The sequence below is a fragment of the Herpailurus yagouaroundi genome, unplaced genomic scaffold (genome assembly GCF_014898765.1).
Source record: "Herpailurus yagouaroundi ecotype Mexico unplaced genomic scaffold, PumYag 220, whole genome shotgun sequence".
Lineage (NCBI taxonomy): Eukaryota > Metazoa > Chordata > Mammalia > Carnivora > Felidae > Herpailurus > Herpailurus yagouaroundi.
In genome coordinates, this window is record NW_024412451.1 from 7,700,737 (window position 1) to 7,728,286 (window position 27,550).

The window sequence follows — 27,550 nt, forward strand, 5'->3', positions numbered from 1 at the left end:
AGGCAGAAATGTTTGTTCCTTTAAACCAACGTGCCAGCCCTCCGCCCCCACAGCCCAGGGCCTGGAGGGGAACGCCAGGGAACGCAGTCCAGCGAATGGGGAGCAGAAGTGACAATTCAGTGAAAAGCTCTGATGGGGGGTTGGTACCAAATTGCACATTCGCCACAGAAGAGTTTTGCATTTCGCATTCTAGCGTCCATCACCGACACTGACCACCCCGGCTTTTTGCCCCATTAAACAAGGAGCTGTCATGTCCAGGTCTCAGTCGACCCACGAGGACCTCCGGCCCAGGGTCCCCGTGCTGCTACGCCTCCCTCGCTGGCCGCACGTCTCCACCTGTCGCTACAAATGTTTCCCTGGGCACCGTGCTCAACCTGTCAAATACCACTGCTCCCAACAGAAGCGGCCCACCCTTCCCTAACGTTGTACCCAGCCTGGCTCCAAACGACACCAGCGGGATTGGAAGGAATCCAAAAGCAGAGCTCGAAACCGCCGGGGAGAAAGGACAAACAGACTGGCAGACGCAGGGAAAGGGACGGTGCGCAGGCCGGGATCCAGGGACTCAAGCCCCAGCTCCCAACCTTCGCGTTCTCGACCCGCCTCCGCCCCGCCCCACGACGCACGCGCACGCGCGCTTTTCTAGAGACCCGGAAGCGGATGGCGCGGAGCAACGGGCACGCTCGGGTGAGTGAGTCTCCGTTTTTCTGGTTCTTACCAGCGGTCGCGCTCATCAAATCCCTCCTCCACACCCAGGTTTCGGGGTCACCTGGTAAGGTAAAATCCTGGAACCCACTCGTCCCTCTCGCCGGAAGTTCGTCCCTTTTGCTTCTCGCGTTGTGTCCATAAGACTTTCCGAGCCCTGTCGCTTGGTTCGGGTACCGAGTGTCTGCGTTCCTTTCCTGTCAAAATCGCTCAGAGGCAAGTACGGGCCCCAGGCCCACCGCCTTTGGCCGTCTATCGTCTGTTGGAACTATTCTTTGATGTCTGGTAAATAACTTTATAGTATTTCATTACACAGGCGTTAAGCATGTTGATGATCTTTTAACATTCAAAATCTAGTTTAGTCAGTTAATTTAATACTCAACAGTTCTCTTCTCTTGTTATCTTTTACATTACCGAGTTCTGAGCTGAAGTCTCCAACTAGTAGATGTTCTCCTCAAGTCCCCTTTGCCTTTTCAGTACAGATGTTGATGGATGGGCTGGATTGATGTGGAACTTTGTTCCAGCAGAGCCCATCCGTTCATGATGCAGAGACTGCTCAGACCTCATCTCCACAGGTGACCCTTTTTCATGTTTTCCAGGACTAGTTGCTATTTGTAATTTAATATAGTTGTTCCGAAAAAAGGAATTAAATGTTTGGGTTTGATTACACCCATGAAAGAGAAGCTTCTCTTGTTTGAGGACTATGAAAGGTTATGATCTGGAATTAGGACAAGCCCTTTCCACTTAAACATGTCAAGGCCACTATTTCAGAATTTACTTATACCCAGTTCTGCTCACTCCGCTCAGACTTAAGGGTAACTTGGTAAAGTAACTCTTCCTGTGATCCCCAGGGCACCCACCTTTAACATGAGTCGATAGACCAAGAATTCTGAACATGAGCTAATAAGATCCCTGAAATGATCCCTGAAATGATTGGGTGTGTGTTTGTCTTTGGCAGTTTTCTGGGAGAGGGTGTGCAGTTATCATTAGACTTTACAATGTGACCCAGTTCCAAAAATAATGAAAACCACTAAGAAAGAGGAAGGAGCATAGTCTTAGAGACAGAGGCACGCCTCTGTCAGCTTCACCCTCTTTCTGTGTATCCTAGCTAAATCTTAAAAATTTGATCATCTCGTCTTTTGACATTAAACCTTCTTACAGCTTGCCATCACCAGCAGGACAAAGATCTAAACTCTCCGTATGGCTACCAGGGAGCTCTGGACCTGGGTTGGCCTTTAAGAATTGTTCTAAATTGATGGAATGGACAGGATTCTGTGTCCTGCATCAACCATTCATTGCATGTTGGTTGCCTAAGGAGGAGCCAAGAACTTGAATGAGGCACCTCCCTTTGGCTCAGTGTCAGGTAGACAGAGGACAATTCAGTTGCAGTAGAGTATGTAGGTTTCAGCAGGAGGGGAGGGCTTTCTGAAGAAATGGGTGAAAATGCACTTGGAGAACTCCATATAGGAGTTTATTATCCCTGTATCCCTCCTGTTGCAGTTGGCAGCAAAGGACGATCTTTCTCCCATAGTGAGGTTCTCCCTATATGTATGTTATGGCAGAAGAAGGGGTTATGATGATTCTAAACATTAAGCAACATAACTTTTTGTCACGCAGTATAACCTTACCTGAGAAAGAAGACCAGAAGAGGGAAAAAAGGAGGAATGGCTCTTTTCCAGGTAAAGGTCATATTTTTCATTGATTGTTCTTCCTAAAATGTCACATTTTGGACTTGTTAATCTTCTTCGTCTCCAAGGTATCCTGCCTACAATGTTTACTCACACCCAGGGCCTTCTCCCACTCTCCTGTCATCTCCATGCAGATTCCATCTCACTGTGACCCAGTGACATAGAACTTAATGAAAAGGCTCATTTTAGGTGGTAATCCTGTGAAGGATTTTCTACATAGGCAAGGACTGGAAAATGGGAGTAGGCTTTGTGGTGTCCTTGGAGTTGGGCAGTAAGGATTCTTCAGAGACCCCTTCTGGATCGTTTTCAGCTCATATAAACCAGGATTAAAGAGATTACATATGTTAGTAATGTATTAATGTGCACAAGTACCTGAGAAACCCTGGAAAGTAAGACTGACAGGGTAGATTTGCTTTGTCTTATTTTACAAATGCCTTTTGACGTTGAAGAAGGGAGTCCTTGTGCTTCTGACTCCAAAGTATTAATTCTTTGGAATAGAGTGGGAAGTTCAATGTAGGAATAAGGAATACAGAGAGTGTTTTATTTTATTAACATAATTGGTTTTAAAGTGTAGAATCAACCTACTTGTGTAACAGTAAGTGTTCTTTAAATTAGTATTTTTTTATTTTTTATTCTTCTAATGTTTATTTTTGAGGGCGAGAGAGCAGGGGTGAGCAGAGAGAGAGAAGAGGACGGGGGATCTGAAGTGGGCTCTGTGCTGACAGCAGCAACCCTGATGTTGGGCTTGAACTCATGAACTGTGAGATCATGACCTGAGCCCAAGTCAGCTGCTCAACCAACTGAGCCACCCAGGCGCCACATATTATTTATAGCACATCCATCTCATACAGACCATGGTGTTCATTTAGGAAATGTTACACTGCACATTTTTTAGATAGAAATGTTTAATTTAGCCAGCCATAGCTGCAGAACCTTCTGTCATCAGGGAGGCTGGTGCTAAATTTTCATTTTACTAATTGTTAAATATTATTTTTATTTTTTATTTTTTTGTATTCAATCCTTCTAGTATGTATTTTTGTGGTTCAGTTCCACAGAGTGATTCAGTTTAGAAACTAAGAAGTAAATATCCCCTTGCCTGTCATATCTTCCATCATCACGGATTGTCTTCATTGGGAACTGATGTCCTCTTTAGTGCAAATCTTCTAAAAATGCATTTATATGTTGTAATGAGATTTTAGAATATATTCTCCAGTAAATGTTTAATCATCATATTTTATTCTACAAATTGAAATATTTACATAACATATGTCTTGAAGTTGTTTTCATGTTAGGAAACATAGAGATAACTGCTTTTTTAGATCCTCATTGGAACATTCTCTAAATGAAGATACATGAGTCCTTTACAATTTCTTACTGTTTCAAAGAATGCCATGGTGGCTGCTTCTACCAGGCTGACTTCACTACAGATATCTAAGGATATCTTAAGATTGTACATCTTTACCGTGATTAACCAGATTAATGATGGTCTTTCTGAGGAGGCACAGACATTCCACTTAGTAAATAAAGATTTTAAACCAACTGTCTTGAACATCCTCAGGTAAATGAAAACATGGAAGAAGTAGAACAGTGTTTCAACAAATAGAAAATGTCAATAAAGAGATAGAAATTATAGTAAAGGGATGGAATAGAAATTCTGGAGTTAAAAAAGTATAAACACCAAAATTGAGAATCCACTAGAGAGTTCATCAACAGATAGACAATAAGAATAAAGAATCCGTGAACCTAAACATAGGTTAACTGAAATTATCAAGTGTGAACAGAAGAAAGGGGACAAAAGCAGAATAAAAGGGGAAAAAAAAAAAGAAAAATGAACAGAGACTAAGAAACCACTATTAAGAATACTGATATACACGTAGTAGGAATCCCAGAAGGAAAGGATAAAGAAGAAAGGACAGAAAGAATATTTGAAGAAATAAGAGTTGAAAACATGCCAAATTTATCAAAAACAACCTACACATCCAAAAACTCAATGAACTTCAGCTATGACAGATGCATGGAGATCCCTGGCAAGCACATAATCGGTCAACTTTTATAAGACAAAGGAGTGAATGCGGAATGTAGCAAGACAGAAACAACTTCTCATGTACTGGGCTTCTCAATAAGTTTAACAGCCTATTTCTCTTCAGAAACTGTGGAGGCCAAGAAGCAGTCTCCTGTGGTATTAAAAGTTTGAAAGATTAAAAAAAAAAAACCTGTCAGGAATTCCTTATGAGGCTAACTATACTTCAAAATTGATAGTGATATTAAGAGACTCCTAGAGGAACAAAAGCTGAGGGAGTTCACACTTACAGACTTAGCCTACATGAAATACCAAATGGAGTTCCTCAGGCTGAAATGGATGAAACCTAGTAAAGGTAGCTACCTAAGTAAATATAAAAGCCAGTATTATAATATTTTTGTTTTCTAACTTAGTTTTTCCAATGTGTCTTAAAAGACAACTGTGTAAAACAATAATAAAAATCTGTTCTTGAGTGTATAAAACATCTGTTCACATCTCTTACAAATAATTTTTGACAGTAAGAACATGAAGGGTGACTGTATAACAACAGTTGTTTGTATGCTATTAAAGGTAAATTAGTATCAACTGAAATTCAAATATTATTAGTTTAACATGTAAACTATAATCCCCAGGATAACCACACTGAAAATAACTTGAAAATAGAAAAATGAACATAAAGGCAATCAAAATAGTATGCACCCACATAGACACCTACAAGAGGAGGAATTATGAAAGAAAATATTAGATATACAAACAACAGATGTTAGAAGTAATTCTTATCAGTAGTAACTTGAAATGTATACAGATTAAACTCTTCAATAAAAGATAAAGGAATTATTTTTTTTTAATGTTTTAAAATGTTTGTTTATTTTTGAGAGACAGACATAGCATGAGTGGGGGAGGGGCAGAGAGAGAGGGAGACACAAAATCCGAAGCAGTCTCCAGGTTCTGAGCTGTCAGCACAGAACCTGATGCAGGGCTCAAACTCACAAACTGAGATCATGATCTGAACCGAAGTTAGATGTTTAAACGACTGAATTACCCAGGCGCCCCAAGGAATTAGTTGTTAAAAATGATTCCACTCTATGTCTATAAAAGGTTCACTCTGTTTTTTAAAACTCTTTATTTAGAGAGCTTGAGTGGGGGAGAGGGAGGGAGACAGAATCTCAAGCAGGCTTCCCACTGTCAGCCAGAGTCCAATGCGGGGCTTGAACTCATGAACTGTGAGATCATGACCTGACCAAAATCCAGATCATGTGTTTAACTGACTGAGCAACCCAGGTGCCCCAAGCCTCAATTGAGATACACAGATAGATTCAAAGTGAAGGTGGAAAAAGATTTTCCATGCAGATAGTAATGAAACTTAGTTGGGTACCTATACAAGTATCAGGTGAAATAGCTTTTAAGTTGTAAAACTGTTACCAAAGATATTGAAGAACATTATGTATTGAAAAAAGAGCCAATCCATCAAGAAGATAAAACAACTATAAACAATATGTACATAACAACAAAGCCCCCAGTTTTTTGAAGCAAAATGGAGGAGATAGTTCTAGTATACTAGCTGGAGACCTCAATGCTCCCTGTTAATAATGGATAGAACAACCTGACATCAATGATAGAGGACTGTGTGTAAACCAGCTAGATTCAGCGGACATATACAGAATACTGCATCCAACAAAAACTCAAAAATTAGAAGTAGAAGGGAACTTCCTCAATCTAAGAAAGGGTATTATTAAAATTCCATAGCTAACATCATACTGGTGAACAACTGAAAACTTCCCCCTAATACCAAGAACAAAACAAGTGTGCCCATTTTGCCACTGCATATCAACACTGTACTGGAACTTCTAATCAGAGAAAATACAGAGGAAAAATAAGTCAAATGTGTCAAAATTGGAAAAGAAATCACTATATTTGTAGAAGACATGATTTCATATTTAGAAATAAAGAATCCTGAAACTACCGGTGATAATAAATTCATTGAAATACAGAATACAATATCAACACTCAAAATTCAGTTGCATTTCTGTACAGTAGCAATCAACAACTGGAAATTAAGTAAACAATTCCATTTACATGAGCAAGGAAACAAATGGGAGTAAATTTAAGAAAGTAAATGGAAGATTTATACACACTGAAAACTACAAAGTTGCTGGGGAATATTAAAGAAAACCTAAATAAATGTCAAGATATCCTGTGTTTATGGATTGGAAGACTGTAAAATGGGAGTCCTCTCCAGAGTGATACAAAGAGTAATGCAGTCCTCAGCAAAATCCCAACAGCCTTTTTGGCCTAAGTGGGATTCCTGATTCTAAAACTAATACTGAATTGGTAAGGATGCCAAATAACCAAAATAAATGTGAGAAAGAAAATACTGGAGGACCTAGAATTCTTGACATCAAACCTTAACTACAAACGTTGAGTAATCAAAAGTGTAATTCCAGCAGAGGCTAGAAATACAGATCACAGTGATAGAACTGAACTTCCACAAAATAAACCCATACATCTGTAACCCATTCCTTTTTTACAGTAGTGCCAAAAACAGTGGACAAGGACAGTCTCTTAAATGGTGCTGGCACAACTAGATATCCGTGTGAGAATGAAATTGAAACTGCCTTCTGTAAAGAAATCAATTCAGAATTAATCAAAAGACTGTGTGTAAGAGCTACAAGTATAAAAGTCTTAGGTGAAAACATAGGGGTAAATTTTCATGACCTGAGCGTTGGCAGTGGATTTTTATACATGATCCCAAATCAAAAGAGAAAAAGACAAAGTAGATAAATTGGTCATCATCAGAATCATGTCTGTGCACTGAAGGACATTATCACATAGGTGAGGAAATGGGAGGAAATAATTTGCTAATCACATATCTACTAAGGGTCTAGAACTTAGAATGTATGAAGAACTTATAGAAATCAACAACCAAAACACAAAAACCCAACTTATAAGTGGTCGAAGCATTTTAATAGACATTTCTCCATACAAGATACACAATTGAAACAAGCACATGAAGAGATGTTTGATGAAAGTAGTCATTAATAAAATGCAAAATCAAAACCACAGTGAGACCATTTCACACCCACTAGGATGACTACTGTAAAAGAACAACAACAACAAAATGTTGGTAAAGATGTGGAGAATGTAGACTCATGACACATTACTGTGAAAAGGGCGTAGGTGTTGTGGAAAAGACTGTGGCAGATTCTTAAAAAATTAACCATGTGACCCAGTAATTCCACTCCTAGGAAATAACCAAAAGAATTGAAAACAGGTATGCAAACACTTACTTGTACTACAAAATTCATGGCAAGTTACTAATATTAGCCAAAGGTGATAACAACCAAATGCCCATCAGTAGTTGAGTGAATATGGTCTAGTCCTGCAGTGGAACACTCTGCAGCCAGAAGAGAGGAAATGTACCACTGATACATACTATATCATGGATGAACCTCAAACATTATTCTAAGTGAAAGAAGGCAGATGCAAAAGGTCACATTTTTGATGCCATTCCATTTACATGAAAAGATCCAAAATTGGTAAATCCATAGAGACAAACCATTCATTAGTGGTTGCCATGGACTGGAGAATAGGAAGCACCTGGTTAATGGGTAAAGGATTTGGGGCTGATAAAAATGTTTTGGATCTAGACAGAGGTGATGTTTGTGAGTGCACTAAATGCCCCCGAATGGTACTTTTAAATGCTAATTTTTTTTTCCAACGTTTATTTATTTTTTGGGACAGAGAGACACAGAGCATGAACGGGGGAGGGGCAGAGAGAGAGGGAGACACAGAATTGGAAACAGGCTCCAGGCTCCGAGCCATCAGCCCAGAGCCTGACGCGGGGCTCGAACTCACGGACCGCGAGATCGTGACCTGGCCGAAGTCGGACGCTCAACCGACTGCGCTACCCAGGCGCCCCTTAAATGCTAATTTTATGTTAAGTGTAACTTGCTCAAAATTATATTGCATGGATCAAAGAGCACTCACTCCAGCCAAGTCAGTCTTTACACATCTGTGCTTCTCTTGTTTTGTGTCAAATAAGAACACTTTCCCTGTCCCCTTGCTGAAATGTGTTTTCCTTTCAGGGGCGGTTGACCTTCAGGGATGTGGCCATAGAGTTCTCTCAGGAGGAGTGGGAGTGCCTGGACCCTGCTCAGAGGGCCTTGTACAGGGACGTGATGTTGGAGAACTACAGGAACCTGGTCTCCCTGGGTGAGGATAACTTCTCTCCAGAAGTTGGTAATTAACTTTTTATGTCTTTGCGTTTTCTATTGAGAGCCCCTGACGTGATCATAAGAGTTTCAAATCCCTATTCTTAAGAGAATGATTGCAGCTGTTTTGATTGAGAATGGAAAGGCATCATAATGTGGCAAATGGACTCTAACTTCCCTTTTCTTCAGAAATTCTGCATTCCTGCTTGTTTAGGTATTTGCAGAACATTAGTAGTCAGAAAAGCTTAAGGTAGGGAACTGGTGATGAGGAGCACTGGGTGTTATATGTAAGTGACGAATTACTAAATTCTCCTGAAACCAATATTACACTATATATATATATATTTTCTTTTAATTTTTTTTTTCAACGTTTATTTATTTTTGGGACAGAGAGAGACAGAGCATGAACGGGGGAGGGGCAGAGAGAGAGGGAGACACAGAATCGGAAACAGGCCCCAGGCTCCGAGCCATCAGCCCAGAGCCCGGCGCGGGGCTCGAACTCACGGACCGCGAGATCGTGACCTGGCTGAAGTCGGACGCTTAACCGACTGCGCCACCCAGGCGCCCCAATATTACACTATATATTAACTAAGTAGAATTTAAATAAAAAAATCTGGGAGTTGGGAGAATAGGATTTAAAACCCTTAAATTCTTAGCAAAGTCAAATTTCACTGACATCTTTAAAGATAAGGCTCAGAGACAATAAGGTTATTTAAAGTTGGGGAAAAGAAGGAAACATTATGGTGAATTTTCATAAATAACTGATTCTGTGGTTTTGCACTTGTGCTTTTGGTTCAGTAGTTCTTGGAAGAGAACCAGTATTCTGCATACCTAAAATAATCCTTAAGCATTCAGGCAGTCAGTTAACTTGTTTTGACCTTTTCCAAGGTCAGGCGTTTAACTTAGAGCACAATCATATTCCCTTAGATGTGCAAGCACAAGCAGCATTTCCACATTGCCCGTTACTCCTTGTGTTTCACTCTTGCTTTTCTGAATCCAGGTCCTGGCCTTTGCTCAGATTTTTCATTGAGCTAAACAAACTATACTGGTATCTCCTGGTATATTAATTTTGAGCACCAAAGCACCTCAGTGTCCACATGTCCTGCCCCTCCCCACACTGTAGAAAGACCCCTATTCATAAACAGTACATATTGCTCAGGAGAGCAGCTTGATTTGGTGTTTAATAATAATGTGTGTTTAATAATGTATGAGGATATGATGAAGGAAACAAGGTCTTTTAACAAATCCGTATATTACAATCTAAAAATTGATGTAGCAGGTTAAGTTAATAAGTAACCACATTTACAGAAAATAATATTCTCTGGAATTCTAAACAATTCTTCCTTGAGAACTAAAGACAGAATTTACATTCCATAAGGAACACACAGTAGGAAAAATGAAAGATATGTTGAGAATCACTGAATTATGAAATACCGTGTTCAGGTAAACGCATTTTTATAAAGATTAAGAATTAAGGAAGATAGACATCTGTATGATTTCATGCACACTTCTATAATAGCCAGTGTATGGATGAGCTAATTATGAAGTTTCATTTCATTATCCAGTTACGTGGGCAAAAAATATGTATAGTGTATAATGTGTGTTTGGAAAAATTACCTTAAAATTAGAGAAATTATTGATATGGAAACATTTATAAAAAGAAAACTTACAAACATTGTATATTACAATATTGTTTGAATACCATACTTGAGAAACTTCCTGTGTTCAGTATAAAGTATTATTTTGGTGTGTAATTATGTAATTCAGTATAAAAGATTTATCTTCCATCTCTATTTGATAGGAATCCCTTCTGATGGATTTGCAATCAAGGAATTATCACCAACAGAGGACATTAATAAAGGCGAATTTTACCACTTAGTGATATTGGAGAGAAATGAAAGTCATGGAATCAAGGATTTTGGTCTCCAGGAATCCTGCGAAAATATGCATGAGTTTGAGAGTCAGTGGGGAGATGATGCAAGAAATTACAAAGAAGTGCCTTTGTCCCATAACAAAAATCTCACTTGTAGAAAAGACCAGCGACTTAATCAGACCTCAGTTACTCTTCCTGAAAAGCAGAGTGTTTCTGTAAGAAATAATATGTACCAGTATTTCATGGATGATGAGCCATTTATGAGGAATTTGCTAAAAATGGACAATAACAGAAGTGGTGCTGGAAACCAGTACATAAACTGCATGGAAAACAGAATTGGATTAAGTTTGCAGGCACATCTGGCTGAACTGCAGAGATTTCACAATGAGGAGGAAATGTGTGACTGTAATCTGACTGAGAAGTCTGTCAACAGTGGTTCCTCAGTCTCACCACTTCAAGGAATTCCTCCCAGTACCAAAAACATTTGGAACAAATACAGGAAGGTTTTTAAGTATCCTTTGTTACCTGCACAATACAGGAGAGCATACACTAGAGGAATTTCTTACAAATGTAATGACTGTGGGAAGGCTTTTAGCAAAAGTGCAAACCTCATGAGTCATGAGAGAATTCATTCTGGACAGAGACCTTACAAATGTAATGACTGTGGCAAAGCTTTTACGGACCGTTCAAATCTTATTCATCATAGAAAAATCCATACTGGAGAGAAACCTCACAAATGTAACGAGTGTGGCAAAGCATTTACCCAATTTGGAAACCTTGCTAGGCATCAGAAAACACACACTGGAGAGAAACCACACAAATGTAATGTGTGTGACAAAGCTTTTACTCGAAGTTCAAGCCTTATGGCACATCAGAGAATTCATACAGGAGAAAAACCTTATAAATGTAATAAATGTGATAAGGCTTTTATCAAACATTCACACCTTTGGGGTCATGAGAGAACTCATACTGGGGAGAAACCTTACAAATGTAGTGAGTGTGGCAAAGCCTTTGCTGAGCGTTCACATCTTACTCAACATAGAAAAATCCATACTGGAGAGAAACCTTACAAATGTAAGGAGTGTGGCAAAGCATTTACCCAATTTGCAAATCTTACTAGGCATCAGAAAATACACACTGGGGAGAAACCATACAAATGTAATGTGTGTGACAAGGCTTTTACCGAAAGTACAAGCCTTATGAGACATCAGAGAATTCATACAGGAGAAAAGACTTATAAATGTAATAAATGTGATAAGACTTTTAGTAAACGTTCAGACCTTTGGGGTCATGAGAGGACTCATAGTGGAGAGAAACAAATGTAACGAGTGTGGCAAAGCCTGTACGAGCATCTTGCTCAGCATAAGAAAATCCATACTGGAGAGAAACCTTATGAATGTAATGAGTGTGGCAAAGCTTTTATGAGGCATCAGAAAATACATGTGAAAAGAAAGAGTATAAACTATATCATGTGTGGTGGTGCTTTTATTCAAAGTTTAAGCTTTGGGTGTCATGAAAGAACTCAAAGTGGAAAGAAACCTTGCAAATAAAATAAGCAAGTGATCAAGCCTTACTCAACATCAGAGATTCCATCCTGGAGAGGAACCATATGAAACTAATGTATGTGGCAATGCTTGTAACCAGGGCTCACATCTCACCTGATATCAGAATATAAATCTCTGAAAGCACACAAATGGAATGTATGGCAAGGCTTATCCAAAGCTTATACCTTGTGGAACATAATTCTTTCTGGAGAGAAACCTTACAAATGTAATGAGTGTGATCAGACTTTTAAAAATGTACAACTTTGGGGAGGGGGTTAAAATAGGCAAATGGGATTAAGAGGTACAGACTTCCAGTAATTAAAAAAATGTGTGGTCTTGAAAGAATTCACATGAAAATCATACAAATGTGTCAAGATATTTACCTCAGGAAACACAGAATTTATACTGGACAGAAACATTACATGTGTAATGAAGGTGATAATTGTTTAGCCAATTCTCAGTGGAATACAATACAAAAATTCACACTAGGGGGAACTAGGTCTATTTGGAGGATTAGCCAATCTTAGGTGTTAAATTCCACAGAAAATTAAAATTATTTAATGTGTTTCAATGGAATAAGTATATCTATAGAAAGACCTAATCATCTTCTGTTTAAATTTTTTTAAGATTTTATTTTCCTGTCTATACCCAACGTGGAGCTCAAACTCACAACCCCAAGATGAAATCCCATGTTGTTCCAACTGAGTCAGAAAGACACCACTATAGCTGCTTTTTACTCAATTATTTAAGGTTTCTTGAGGCTACGTTATTATTGATGACTCATAACCTCAAGTTTGGAATCCACTGATGTTATACTCTTACTAAATACATTTCACTTGTCAACCATAGTGGTCTCAGAGAAAGCATCGGTAAGGTTAAAGGAACCTATTTCATTAGGTGGGGCTTAGTCATAGCTATATGCCCTGGAAAAATAGGATGCCAATTTTAAGATACGTTATTGTATAAATCTGAGACAATGGGAAGTGGCAGGGAATAGATCTAAAACTATTACCTAATTTTCCATGTTTTCTATGGTCACGAGTATTTCTCTAGATTTGTTGATATGATTGAGAACCTTTGTTGATTATTATAGGAAAGGATTACTCTGTCAGATCATCATGAAACAATAGGTTGGGAAATTGAAAGAATTACAGTTTCATGTGGCAATGATAGGTTACTAGGGATGGCATTTGGATAGAGAAAATGGAGGGGGAATGATGGTCTCTCCCTCTTTTGAAAGGTAATAGTTGTATTTCATGGATGAATAAAAATTACTCTTATTTTTGGAAACTGAAGAGAAAGTTGTAGAGAACATTTTAATCAAAAGAACCAGAGTAGGCGTGCATAGCTGGCTCAGTATGTTGTGTCTGACTCAATTTCAGCTCAAGGTTTTGGGATCAGCCTCTACATTGGGCTCTCTGCTGAGTGTAGATCCTGCTTAAGATTCTCTCTCTCAGCCCCTCTTGCCTACTCATGCTCTCTCTAAAAAAAAAAAAAAAAAAAAGAAAAACGCAAAAGTAGTATGCTTGTGAAGGTCTCAAATTTGGCCACTGAAATTGCATTTTGATACCATTTGATTTAGGATATCTTATTTCTCATATCTAAGTAACTAAAATATGAGTATGAGCTTTTGTGTAACCCTAAGTAAATCATGTGCCTTTTATTAGCCCAGGTGCATCACACTTCACTGGGGCATTTCATAATGAACACTAATAATACATCCTTGTGCTCTCTAGGTTGAATGTCATCCACAACAATTTTTTTTTCATGTTAGATTCAAACCTACAGTTTTGGAAATACATATTCATAAGTTGAATTTGAGTTACATACTCCATAGTATATCTCATATTATTTTTGTGGCTGTAGTGAAAATACCATAGCAATGCAATCTCAAACTCTCACCCTCTAAAGTCTGCCTCCTATTCATGAATATACTCCATATGATTATATTTCTGCACGCTTCTGTGCTGAAATGAGGCCCATGTGTTGTACCATTAACATTAAATGAAAGTAGAAAAGTAGCAGGCATATGAAAAGTATTGGGAAATAAAAAAATTAAGAAGTAAGGGTAAAGATACTATAGGAAGTCAGAAGAAGTAAGAAGATACTGTAAGAAGTAAGGGTAAAGGCACAATCTATATTTTGTGCTGGAGTACTCAGGGACATAATTTGAAAAGATAAATCACGAATTTACTCTCAAGAATGAACATACACAATGGGAATCTTTTGATAACTAGAAATCTCACATATTTACCCTCTGAAACATTTTTTGCTCGTTTGCACTGGTGCTTACTCCACTGGAACAGGATGTTTGGATGTAAAGAATTGATGACTCCCTACAATTAAGTGTTCACAGAATGTTTATTACATAATGATGCTTTCTCGGGAGAGCAGGGTAGACTTTTCAAGTTCTGAAAATGGCTAGAGAAAGCAGGGAATGGTGACTACTTTGTTACGATGCATCCTGTGTGGGGCCGGGGTGATGGTACTCATTGACACTGTGAACTTAGAACTACTGCCAAGGGATGGGCCTCTCGGGCTTTATTATTAGCTTGCCCTGCCCAGATGAGCAGAATAGTAAGAGGTAATGACGCTTCACGGGTACCATTAGTCGGGCATCAAGAGTAGAGTCAGACTCTTCAGTATAAAACTGAATGTTTACTTCTGACTCTCTTGGTTGGGAAAGACCACAATCTTCCTCATGCTAACTACCAACTTCTTTTTCCTGATGCACACATACCGTCTACTGCACAATATGATTGTGGAAAATGGTTGTGAAATACTGTTTAGACAAATTACCAAAGATATTTTTAGACTTGTGATGTCATGATTCTTTTTCTATTAAGTTACAGTTTAATATTAATACAGACTCAGAAGTGAGAGAATATTTCCCAACTACAAGCCTTTTATAGATCTCTCACTTTAAGGGAGAATGGAATGAATGGAATCTCAAAATCAGTCCTTCCATTTTTCTACCAAGATACTAGACAGGGAGTGCCTGGGTGGCTAAGCATCAAACTCTTGATTTTTGTCTCAGGACATGATCTCATGGTTCGTGGGATGGAGTCCCAGGTCTTACTCCACACTGAGCATGGAAAAATGAACAAACTTTAAACAACCTTTTAAAAAGGTACTAGAATCAGAATATCTGTAATGAAACTTGGCAAATTAGTTTTACATTCAGGTAAATAAAATCAACTTAAATTCAAAGGAAATCTATAAGAAAACACTGAGGACTAATAACTTTTGACTTATTTGGAACACATATACTGGTCATGGGTTGCATGCAATATTATACTCTCCGGATAAAGAACAAAGTCTGCTGATAAAATCTCTTTCATCCCACAGTTATCCTTGACTACCTTGTCATTTAATATTAATAACGGGTATATTTAAATTTGGTCTGCGAAATGTTTACCATCTTTTTCTTTTACCTTCTGTTATTTAGGTGTGACTATGTAGTTTGAAAAGTCCCCAGTATCTTTAATTAATTAGTTAATTACTTTATTTGAGAGAGAGTACATGCAAGTGGGGGATTGGGGCAGAGGGATCTTAAGCAGGCTCCATGCTCACTGCAGAGCTGACACAGGTCTCAATCCCACAACCCTGGGATGTTGCCCTGAACCAAAATCAAGAGTCTGACGCTTGACTGAGCCACCTCACTGCCCCTCTAATATCCTTATCAAAATTACATTATTAAAATGTGCAGCTAATTGGGAAAAACCTCCTGGGATTATTTCCATGTAAATGAGACAAAACCTAATAAAAGAAAAGGCCTTTGCCCTTCACCATTCTTCCTTCTTGGTCACATAGTGGCCATCCTGCTGTAAGGAGAGAGAGTGCTGAGTGCTAAAGGAGGTGGAACAGGCAGAGAACTGCCCAGGAGACCTGTCCCATCCCAACCTGCATCCCTGGGCTTCTTGTTATGTGAGAAAGATAAACCACCTAGTTGTTTCAGCCACTGATTTCCAGGAGGACTGTCACAAATAAGAACTGTCCTACCTGACCAATGAGATTAATATTTGTATTGAGAGTAGAATGGAGCATTTGAGAGGGAATCTTGAATTTAACATTTTGTAGCTGCTACCAAAAGACTGGGGGGGAGGAGCCAAGATGGCAGAACAGCATGGAAGTTTTTTGTGTGTCTCACTTCCATGAAATACAGCCAGACCAACACTAAACCATCCTGCACACCTAGAATACTGATCTGAGGATTAACACAACAATGTACAACCTGAACCTCAGAATTCAGCAGGTACGCAGTGTGGAGAGGTGAACTTGGGGAGAGAGAAGCTGCAGAGGGCAGGGAGCCGCTTTTGCATGTGGAGAGGATGGAGACAGGAGGGGAGAATACTGGAAAAGCACCACTCCCCAAAAGCAGAGGGAGAGAAAGTGGACAATTGGAAACAGCCACAGGAACTGAAGTAAAAAGGGAGAAAGGAGAAGGGAGAGGGTTTAAATTCCATTAAGACTGTAAACAGGAGGAGCGCAGTCTGCAACTCCGCAGCACGATACCTAGTGGTGCCCTGGTGGGAAGGGTGAATCTCCAGGAGCAGAGTGGGGTCTGGGAGGAGTTCGGGCCACATGAAGAGAAGTGGTTCCACTGATGGGAGGACATTTGGTAGAGGCTGTGAGGCCACCTGGGCCCACCAGACCCCAGACAATGGCCGCATTCACTGATGCTGGACAAGGTCATTAAGGGTGAAGCCTGGTGCCAGATGTGTGCTGTGATTTTCCATTATCCCTGAAATGCTGCTGCTACACTGTCTTGTGAGCTTTTTCTGGGGCAGGCTGGCACCTGGCTGCAGTCTCTTGGCATCGGCAGCAGCATGGTCCTGTGAATGTTTCTGGGTGTGGCCGGCACCTGGCCATTGCTCTGTGAGACCCTCCACAAAGGGGCGTAACAGGTCAAAGCCACAGTCCTTCAGAAGTGGGAGGCTGGGGAAGGCAGCCACATCTGAGACAAAACTGAGGAGGGAGATGCTGCCTGGGGCTTGGTCATGGACAGTGTGGAAGCAGGCAGTGGACAGAAGCCAAAGACAAAGGACAGGTGCATGATTGCTGACTGGGGAGAAAAGAGTTCTGATACTAGAGACTGGATAGCTGTGTGATGCCATTTTCACCGCTCCTGCGCATGCGCATATGCACCTACAAGCACCACAACCATCCACCCCAGTAGGCTAGCAGCGCCATCTAGAGGAGAAGGTAGCTGTTACTCTAAGCCCCGCCGAACTGGGCCAACCTCACTCTTCAAGAACACAAGTCTCACCACCTGCTTAGTTTATGGACTATAAAGCGCTTCATAGTTGACTTCTAGGGGAAAACAAAGTAATTTCAGTCATATTACAGTCTGTTAGCTGGTCCAACTATTTCATTTTCTTTCTTTTTTTTTTTCTCTTTTTCATTTCTTTTCTTTTTCTTGAATACAGAAAGAGAAAAAATTCATTTTTATTTTGCATTTTTATTAAAAATATTTTTCCTTAATTTTTTCTATGTTTTTTACTTTTCTGAAAATTTTTAAAAGTTCTATTTTACTTCCATCATTTCATTTAGTCTACTTCAGTGTATTCATTTTTTTCAAGTTTTCAAACGATTTTTTTTTCTATTTTTCCCCTTTTCACTCTAATCTATCAAATCACTTCTCGGCCTTTTGGCTAAGATCAAGTGTACTCTAATCTATCAAGCCACTTTCAACACCCAGACCAAAACACAGCTAGGATCTAGCATCATTTATTTGATTTTTTTTCTGTGTGTTTGTTTTTAATTTTAAAATTTTAAAATTTTATTTTTTTAATTTTAATTTTTTCTACCTCATTAATTCCTTTTCTCCCTTCAAAATGTGGAAATGAAGGAATTCACCCCAAAAGAAAGAGCAGGAAGAAACGCCAGCCAGGGACTTAACCAACACAGATGCAATAAAGATGTCTGAACCAGAATTTAGAATCACGATAATAAGAATACTAGTTGGAGTCAAAAATAGACTAGAATCCCTTTCAGTGGAGATAAAAGAAGTAAAAGGTAGTCAGGATGAAATAATAAATGATATAACCGAGCTGCAATCTCAAATGGATGCCGTGGCGGCAAGGATGGATGAGGCAGAACAGAGAATCAGTGATATAGAGGACAAACTGATGGAGAATAATGAAGCAGAAAAAAAGAGATTAAGGCAAAAGAGCAGGATTTAAGAATTAGAGAAATCAGTGACTCATTAAAAAGGAACAACATCAGAATCATACGGGTCCCAGAAGAGGAAGAGAGAGAAATAGGGGTAGAAGAGTTATGTGAGCAAATCATAACAGAAAACTTTCCTAACCTGAGAAAAGACACCGACATCAAAATCCAGGAAGCACAGAAGACTCCCATTAGGTTGAACAACAACCAACCATCAACAAGGCATATCATAGTCAAATTCAAAAGATACTCAGGCAAGGAGAGAATCATGAAAACAGCAAGGGAGAAAAGTCCTTAACCTACAAGGGAAGACAGATCAGGTTTGCAGAAGACCTATCCACAGAAACGTGGCAGGCCAGAAAGGAGTGGCAGAATATATACAATGTGCTGATTCCGAAAAATATGCAGCCAAGAACTCTCTACCCAGCAAGGCTGTCATTCAAAATGACAGGAGAGATAAGTTTCCAGACAAATAAAAATGAAAGGAGTTAGTGACCACTAAACCAGCCCTGCAAGAAATTTTAAGGGGGACTCTCTGAGGGGAGAAAAGATGAATACATACATACATACGTACATACATACATACATACCAAAAGCAACAAAGACTAGAAAGGACCAGAGAACACCACCAGAAACTCCAACTCTACAAGCAACATAGTGGCAATAAATTCATATCTTTCAGTACTCACTCTAAACGTCAATGGACTCAATGCTCCAATCAAAAGACATAGGGTAACAGAATGGATAAGAAAACAAGATCCATCTATATGCTGTTTACAAGAGACCCACTTTAGATCTAAAGACACCTTCAGATTGAAAGTAAGGGGATGGAGAACCATCTATCATGCTAATAGTCAACACAAGAAAGCCGGAGTAGCCATTCTTATATCAGACAATCTAGACTTTAAAATAGAGACTGTATCAAGAGATGAAGAAGGGCATTATATCATAATTAAAGGGTCTATCCACCAAGAAGACCTAACAATTGTAAACATTTATGCACCAAATGTGAGCGTACCCAAATATATAAATCAATTAATCACAAACATAAACATAACACACATAAGGAACATAACACAATGTTAACACAAACATAAAGAAACTCATTGACAGTAATAACATAATAGTAGGAGACTTCAACACCCTATCACAGCAATGGACAGATGATCTAATCGTAAAATCAACAAGGAAACAATGGCTATGAATGACACACTGGACCAGATGGACTTAACAGTTATATTCAGAACATTTCATCCTAAAGCAGCAGAACATACATTCTTCTCCAGTGCACATGGAACGTTCTCCAGAACAGACCACATAATGGGACACAAATCAGCCTTCAGCAAGTACAAAAAGATCGAGATCATACTGTGCATATTTTCAGACCACAACATGATGAAACTCGAAATCAAGCACAAGAAAAAGTTTGGAAAGCTAACAAATACTTGGGGACAAAAGAACATCCTACTAAAGAATGAATGGGCCAACCAAGAAGCTAAGGAGGAAATTAAAAAGTATATGGAAGCCAATGAAAATGATAACACCACAACCCCAAACCTCTGGGATACAGCAAAGGCAGTCATAAGAGGAAACTATATAGCAATCCAGGCCCTCCTAAAGAAGGAAGAAATATCTCAAATACACAACCTAGCCTTATGCCTTAAAGAGCTGGAAAAAGAACAGCAAATAAAACCCAAAACAAGCAGATGACAGGAAATAATAAAGATCAGAGCAGAAATTAATGCTATCAAAACAACAACAACAACAACAAAACAGTAGAACAGATCAATGAAACCAGGAGCTGGTTCTTTGAAAGAATTAACAAAATTGATAAACCCTAAGCCAGTTTGATCAAAAAGAAAAAGGAAAGGACCCAAATAAATAAAATCAAGAATGAAAGAGAAGAGATCACAACCAACACAGCAGAAATAAAAACAATAATAAGAGAATATTATGAGCAATTATATGCCAGTAAAATAGACAATCTGAAAGAAACGGACAAATTGCTAGAAACATATACCAAACTGAAACAGGAAGAAATAGGAAATTTGAACAGATCCATAACCAGTAAAGAAATTGATTTAGTAATGGAAAATCTCCTAAAAAACAAGGGTCCAGGGCCAGATGGCTTTCCAGGGGAATTCTACCAAACATTTAAGGTAGAGTTAACACCTATTCTCTTGAAACTGTTCCAAAAATAGAAATGGAAGGAAAACTTCCAAACTCTTTCTATGAGGCCAGTATTACCTTGATTCCAAAACCAGACAGAGACCCCACTAAAAAGGAGAACTACAGACCAATTTCCCTGATTAACATGGATGCAAAAATCCTCAACAAGATATTACCCAACCAGCTCCAACAATACATTAAAAAAAGTATTCACCACGACCAAGTGGGATTTATACCTGGGAGGCAGGGCTGGTTCAATATCTGCAAAACAATTAACGTGATTCATCACATCAATAAGAGAAAGGACAAGAACCATATGATTCTCTCAATAGATGCAGAGAAACCATTCGACAAAATACAGCATCCTTTACTGATAAAAACTCTCAAGAAAGTAGGGATAGAAGGATCATACCTCGAGATCATAAAAGCCATATATGAATGACCCAACGCTAATATCAATGGGGAAAAACTGAGAGCTTTCCCCCTAAGGTCAGGAATAAGACAGGGATGTCCACTCTTGCCACTCTTATTCAACATAGTATTGGAAGTCTTAGCCTCTGCAATCAGACAACGCAAAGAAATAAAAGGCATCCAAATCAGCCAGGAGGAGGCCAAACTTTCACTCTTCACAGATGACATGATACTCTATATGGAAAACCCAAAAGATTCCACCAAAAAAACTGCTAGAACTGATTCATGAATTCAGCAAAGTGGCAGGATATAAAATCAATGCACAGAAATTGGTTGCATTCCTATTCACCAACAATGAAGCAAGAGAAAGAGAAATCAATGATTGATCCCCTTTACAAATGCACCAAAAAACATAAAATACCTAGGAATACAGGTAACCAAAAAGGTGAAAACTCTATACTCTGAAAGCTATAGAAAGCTTATGAAAGAAATTGAAGAAGACACACAAAAAATGGAAAAATATTCCATGCTCCTGGATAGGAAGAACAAATATTGTTAAAATGTTGATACTACCCAAAGCAATCTACATATTCAATGCAATCTGTATCAAAATAACACCAGTATTCTTCACAGAGCTAGAACAAATAATCCTAAAATTTGTATGGAACCAGAAAAGACCCCAAATAGCCAAAGCAATCTTGAAAAAGAAAACCAAAGAAGGAGGCATCACAATCCTGGACTTCAAGCTATACTACAAAGCTGTAATCATCAAGACAGTATGGTACTGGCACAAGAACAGACACTCAGATCAATGGAACAGAAAAGAGAACACAGAAATGGAACCACAAACGTATGGCCAACTAATCTTTGACAAAACAGGAAAGAATATCCAATGGAATAAAGACAGTCTCTTCAGCAAATGGTGCTGGGAAAACTGGACAGCAACATGCAGAAGAATTAACCTGGACCACTTTCCTGCACCATACACAAAAATAAACTCAAAATGGATGAAAGACCTCAATGTAAGACAGGAAGCCATCAAAATCCTCAAGGAGAAAGCAGGCAAAAACCACTTTGATCTTGGCCACAGCAACTTCTTACTCAACACGTCTTCAGAGGCAAGGGAAACAAAAGCAAAAATGAACTACTGGGACCTCATCAAAATAAAAACCTTCTGCACAACAAGGTAACAATCAGCAAAACTAAAAGGCAACTGATGGAATGGGAGATGATATTTGCAAACGACATATCAGGTAAAGGGTTAGTATCCAAAATCTAAAAAGAACTTATCAAATTCAACACCCAAAAAACAAATAATCCAGTGAAGAAATGCGCAAAAGACATGAATAGACACTTCTCCAAGGAAGACATCCAGATGGCCAACCGACACATGAAAAAATGCTCAACATCACTCATCATCAGGGAAATACAAATCAAAACCATCATGAGATACCACCTTACACCTGTCAGAATGCCTAACATGAACAACTCAGGCAACAATAGATGTTGGCGAGGATGCAGAGAAAGAGGATCTCTTTTGCATTGTTGGTGGGAATGCAAGCTGGTGCAGCCACTCTGGAAAGCAGTATGGAGGTTCCTCAAAAAACTAAAAATAGAACTACCCTACAACCCAGCAATTGCATGACGAGGCATTTATGCACGGGATACAGGTGTGCTGTTTCAAAGGGACACATGCACCCCCATGTTTATAGCAGCACTTCAACAATAGTCAAAGTATGGAAAGAGCCCAAATGTCCATCGATGGATGAATGGATAAAGAAGATGTGGTATATATACACAATGGAGTATTACTCGGCAATCAAAAAGAATGAAATCTTGCCATTTGCAACTACGTGGATGGAACTGGAGGGTATTATGCTAAGTGAAATTAGTCAGAGGAAGACAAAAATCATATGACTTCACTCATGTGAGGACATTAAGAGACAAAATGGATGAACATAGGGAAAGGAGACAGGAATAATATAAAAACAGGGAGTGGAACAAAAGAGAAGAGACTCATATGTGGAGATCAAACTGAGGGTTGCTGGAGGGGTTGTGGGAGGGGGGATGGGCTAAATGGGTAAGGGGCATTAAGGAATCTATTCCTGAAATCATTGTTGCACTATATGCTAACAATTTGGATGTAAATTTTAAAAAATTAAAACTAAAATTAAAACAAAACAAAACAAATTTAATAACAAAACTCCCCAAAGGGCTTAAGATTGTATGTGATAGATCCACAACCATGACCTGTTTGGAGAATGCACAGACCTATTTCTTTATGGCAGCCTTACCACTAATGAGAGAATACAGCAGTGGGGTGGGGTAATGAATTAATGGAAAGATAGCAAATGCCATTTGTCAAAACTGTCTGAGGGATTTGATCCCAGTACTTATTAAGATATATACTTTTCCTGTTGTCTATCCCTGAAGCCAGCCAGGGGTTTATTGCTACTTCACTTAAGAATGTGTATCAAGGGGTGCCTGGGTGGCGCAGTCGGTTAAGCGGCCGACTTCAGCCAGGTCACGATCTCGCGGTCCGTGAGTTCGAGCCCCGCGTCGGGCTCTGGGCTGATGGCTCAGAGCCTGGAGCCTGTTTCCGATTCTGTGTCTCCCTCTCTCTCTGCCCCTCCCCCGTTCATGCTCTGTCTCTCTCTGTCCCAAAAATAAATAAACGTTGAAAAAAAAATTAAAAAAAAAAAAAAAGAATGTGTATCAAGTAATATTTGGTGGGTATTTTACACCTTAGTTGTATCTTCAATGCCAATATCATCAAACAAATTTTTAACATCAAATGAGATACTGTACTTGCAAATTGAATACTAACAAAATTGCATATTTCATGTTTTCCTCAGGAGTATAAGACCTACTAACTCCCATTTATTCCTAGTCTGACTCCTCCAGTTGGGACCAATATTGTGTCACCATTGCCTAATATTTGACTACAAAATTGACTTTTCAGTATGTCTCATATCCCAATTTTATACTAATTTAGATGTCAAGATAATGTGACTATGCGTGAGGTTGGCAAACTTTTATGTAAGGAACATATAGTAAATATTTTATTCTTTGTAGGCCATACTGTTTCTGTTACTACTCTTCCAGTATGCCCTTATTGGGTCAAAAATTCCTAAATATGAGTGTGGCTGCATTCCAGTTACACTTCACGTAAAAAACAGACGTTAGGCTGTTTTTGGCTCATGTTCTGTAGGTGGCAGACTCCTGATCTACACAAAGGAATTAAGAGCACTAGAATTAGTAACTAGTGGACTGTTTAAGAAACTTACAGTCTAGCATATATGTTTATAGCATATGTAAAAGAAACCTATACTAATAGTAGCACAGGGTAGGAGTGGAGAACTGGAAGTCCATGTGGAAAGGAAGGGTCGGATGCTCTATATGAAGAAATATAAACTCACGTGAAGGTATACTGTGGTCAGCTGTACTGAATAACCCCTAAAGCAAACACACAAAAAATAATTACAGGCAACACCAGTGAACCAAAGAAAAGGATTTAAAACAAATTCATCTGTAAAAATTGACTTATTTCAAAGAAAACAGAAAGAGAGGGAATACAGCAAAGGAGACATCATGAAAGCAATAGCAAGATAATGTAAATCTATATAACAATATCTGTAAAAGGACATAGTCTAAAGGCCCCATTGAAAAGCAAACATTGTCACTGGTTGTTGTTTTTTTTTTGTTTTTTTTGTTTTTTTTGTTTTTTTTTTTTTTGTTTTAGTTTTATTTATTTGAGAGAGAGAGGTTGAAAGAGAATCTCAAGTAGGCTCTGTGCTGACAGTTTAGACCCCAACATTGGGCTCAATTTCAAGAGCCATGAGATCATGACCTGAGCTGAAATCAAGAGTCTTAAACCTATAACCATGTGAGCCAACCAGGCGTCCCTGACAATTGGATTTTTTAAAGACAGACAAAAATATATTTCCTAGGGGAAATTCCCTTCAAAAATTAAGGACACAAAGTAAAATCCTGGACAAAAGATAAACATAAATGTTATTAAAAATAGAGTAGCTAGGGGCGCCTGGGTGGCGCAGTCGGTTAGGTGTCCGACTTCAGCCAGGTCACGATCTCGCGGTCCGTGAGTTCGAGCCCCGCGTCGGGCTCTGGGCTGATGGTTCAGAGCCTGGAGCCTGTTTCCGATTCTGTGTCTCCCTCTCTCTCTGCCCCTCCCCCGTTCATGCTCTGTCTCTCTCTGTCCCAAAAATAAATAAACGTTGAAAAAAAAAATTTAAAAATAGAGTAGCTATATTAAGATCAAAGTTAATTAAAGACCAAATAACATGACCAGGGAGAATGAAATCTATTTCATAATCACAAAGGGGTACATTTACCAGAATGATATCAGAATCCTAATTAATCCCTTGTTTTCACTACACACAAATACACAAATACTCCCCATATTCATGTCAGACACTAGAATCATGATGGACATCCCGTATTTCACGAACACACACACACACATACAGAAACATTACACACAGATCCAAACACTTGCATATGCGCTACATTCAAATCCACAGCCATTTACGTTTACACACTCACACTCATAGACTCCATAGCAAACTCACATTTGTGCATGCACTCATCAAATACAAGCACACACTCACATTTACACACACTCGCCTGTACTCCCGCATTGCCAGTTCTGTGTATGTGATTACATTCAAAGAGTCTGCATGCACATGTGGGTCTCGACAATGTCCTCACATGTTGGAAGAATACAGGCATCTCCTGACCTTGGATGCCTGAAAATGGGGGGCACTTTCCACTTTTTTTTTTTACTTCTTCCATCCCTGCAACAACCCCGAAAGATGACATTTACCACATGCAGTATCTTAAACTGCTGTGAGCATTGCCACTGCTGTGAGCATTGCCACTGCAGGGGCAGGTGAATAGGGCATATTTGGAAGGTTACAGGCATGTGATAGAGTAGGGTCCAAATGAGGCCAGAGGGAGGAGGTTATAGATAGTGTGCAGAGAGCATGGGATCATGGAGAAACAGATGCAAAACTCTTCAAAGGCATATGATGCCATAGTACTTGGTAAATATAGACAGATACAGAAAAGCAAGGGGGAAAGGCTAAAATGAACCCTGAAGTACGGTAACAGAGTCAGGGACATCAGTATGAGAGCAGTTAGCTGTAGGTAAGTAAATAAAATGGGAAAGAGAAAACTAGATCTGTGTGAGGACAGGTAATTCCCAGGTCGTTCTACTCAGAGAGTCTAAGAGCAATGACATTCCAGTAGCAAGGAGAACACTCAGCATCCACATCTTGGTTTCTAACACTATTCTCAATTCAATATAATTCTTCAATTATAACACAATATAACACATTTATATATATAACACATATATATAACAAACATAACACAATTCTTCAATTCAATAGAATTCTGAATTTATCTGGTGTTAGTAGAGACCCTACAAGTTAAGGACAAAGTCCTGCCTGGGACTTCCCCCACTTCAGACACCAATCACAAGTCAGGCATTCCCAAACCTCCCACACATCTCCAGCCAAATACAAATTTAAGGCTTCCTCTGATCCCCTCTTGTTCAATATTTGCAGGGAAGACTCACAGAACTCGGAAAGTGCTATATGTAGGATAATCCTTGATAAAGTTATTTGGTATATTGGGACACAAAAAATGGAGGCCACCCCAGGTGCCCGACCCACATCACAAATCTAAACCAGCCTGCTCTTATGTGAAACATCAGCAAAGAAACCTAATATATACCAATCACAGACCTCTAACTCAGTTTCAGCTGGCCGACCTTATACTGGAAAAGAGCAGTTCTGTTCTTCTAAGGAAATCCCCGACCTCCTAGCCAAACATGCTCTGTTTCTGCACTGCCTCTTCTAAAAGTCAATCTTGCCCCAAATCCATCAGGAAGAGCACTCCATTCCCTGCATGGGAGGCTCTGTCCTCCCCAAATCAAGGGTTGTCTTCCCTGGAATAAACGACAGCAAACTCGTTACTAAATTGTTTTAGTTTTGTCGTTTCACATTTTATTGTAAAGGATAGCAATAAAGAGCCACATTAAGGCATCCACAGGGCAGGGTTTGGGAGGACTGCCCATACAGTAGCTTTTGTCTCCCACAAAGAAGCTCCCAGGAGCTCCTCCAGGTGTTTAATCAGGGCTTCACTACCTAGACTTGGTTGATTAAATCATTGGCCACATGACTGAACTCAATCCCCAGTCAGCCTCCTTCCTCTCCCTAGGGGTTGGGCTGCTAAGCGTTTCCATCCAATCACATAGTTGGTCTTTCAGAGGTGTCCAGTCCCCCATTTTGAAGTTCTGTGGGGAACCCTTGCCCAGAGTTGCCTCCTTAGTGTAATAAGGACACTCCTACCACTTAGGAATTCTTAAAGGTTTCTGAAGCTCTGAGCCAGGAACCTGAGACAAAGACCAGGTGAGTGTGTGTGTGTGTGTTCATGTTTATTTTTGGGAGAAAGAGTGCATGCACGCACACAAGAGTGGGAGGGGCAGAGAGAGAGGGAGACACAGAATCCGAAGGAGTCTCCAGGCTCTGATCTATCAAAACAGAGCCCAATGTGGGGCTTGGACCCACAAGCTGTGAGACCATGACCTGAGCTGAAATTGAATGCTTCCCTGATGGAGCCACCCAGGCGCCCCCTGAGTGTACTTTATACCACAGCTTCCAATGACCAAAGCTTGAACAATCTAAGCAACTAAATAATTTGCAGAGCATTGAAGTATAACACAAGGTATAAAATAA

At 39.4% G+C, this 27,550-nt stretch overlaps 2 protein-coding genes across 3 annotated transcripts in view; both read left to right on the top strand.

Moving 5' to 3' along the window:
* Positions 1 to 654: 654 nt before the first annotated feature.
* The window catches only part of LOC121018938 (zinc finger protein 677-like), a 53,916-nt gene continuing 27,020 nt past the window's right edge, over positions 655 to 27,550 (top strand). The window contains exons 1-2 of one of the 2 annotated variants that reach the window (XM_040458047.1): positions 655 to 684; positions 2,320 to 2,381. In XM_040458047.1, the coding sequence (XP_040313981.1) occupies positions 2,367 to 2,381 (15 nt within the window). In that variant the 5' untranslated portion in view covers positions 655 to 684; positions 2,320 to 2,366. Of the gene's footprint in view, positions 685 to 1,241; positions 1,278 to 2,319; positions 2,382 to 27,550 lie in introns of those variants that run through there. The other variant, XM_040458045.1, reaches the window with a different exon arrangement.
* On the top strand, positions 1,233 to 11,953 carry LOC121018946 (zinc finger protein 677-like). Its single transcript, XM_040458069.1, has 4 exons — positions 1,233 to 1,277; positions 2,320 to 2,381; positions 8,496 to 8,649; positions 10,423 to 11,953. The coding sequence occupies exons 2-4, from the start codon at positions 2,367 to 2,369 to the stop codon at positions 11,817 to 11,819; spliced, it is 1,566 nt and encodes a 521-aa protein (XP_040314003.1). The 5' UTR covers positions 1,233 to 1,277; positions 2,320 to 2,366; the 3' UTR covers positions 11,820 to 11,953.

Coding starts and splice junctions, on each gene's coding strand:
- LOC121018946 (XM_040458069.1), top strand. Junction 8,650..10,422: donor TAACTTCTCTCCAGAAGTTG/GTAATTAACTTT, acceptor TCTATTTGATAG/GAATCCCTTCTGATGGATTT.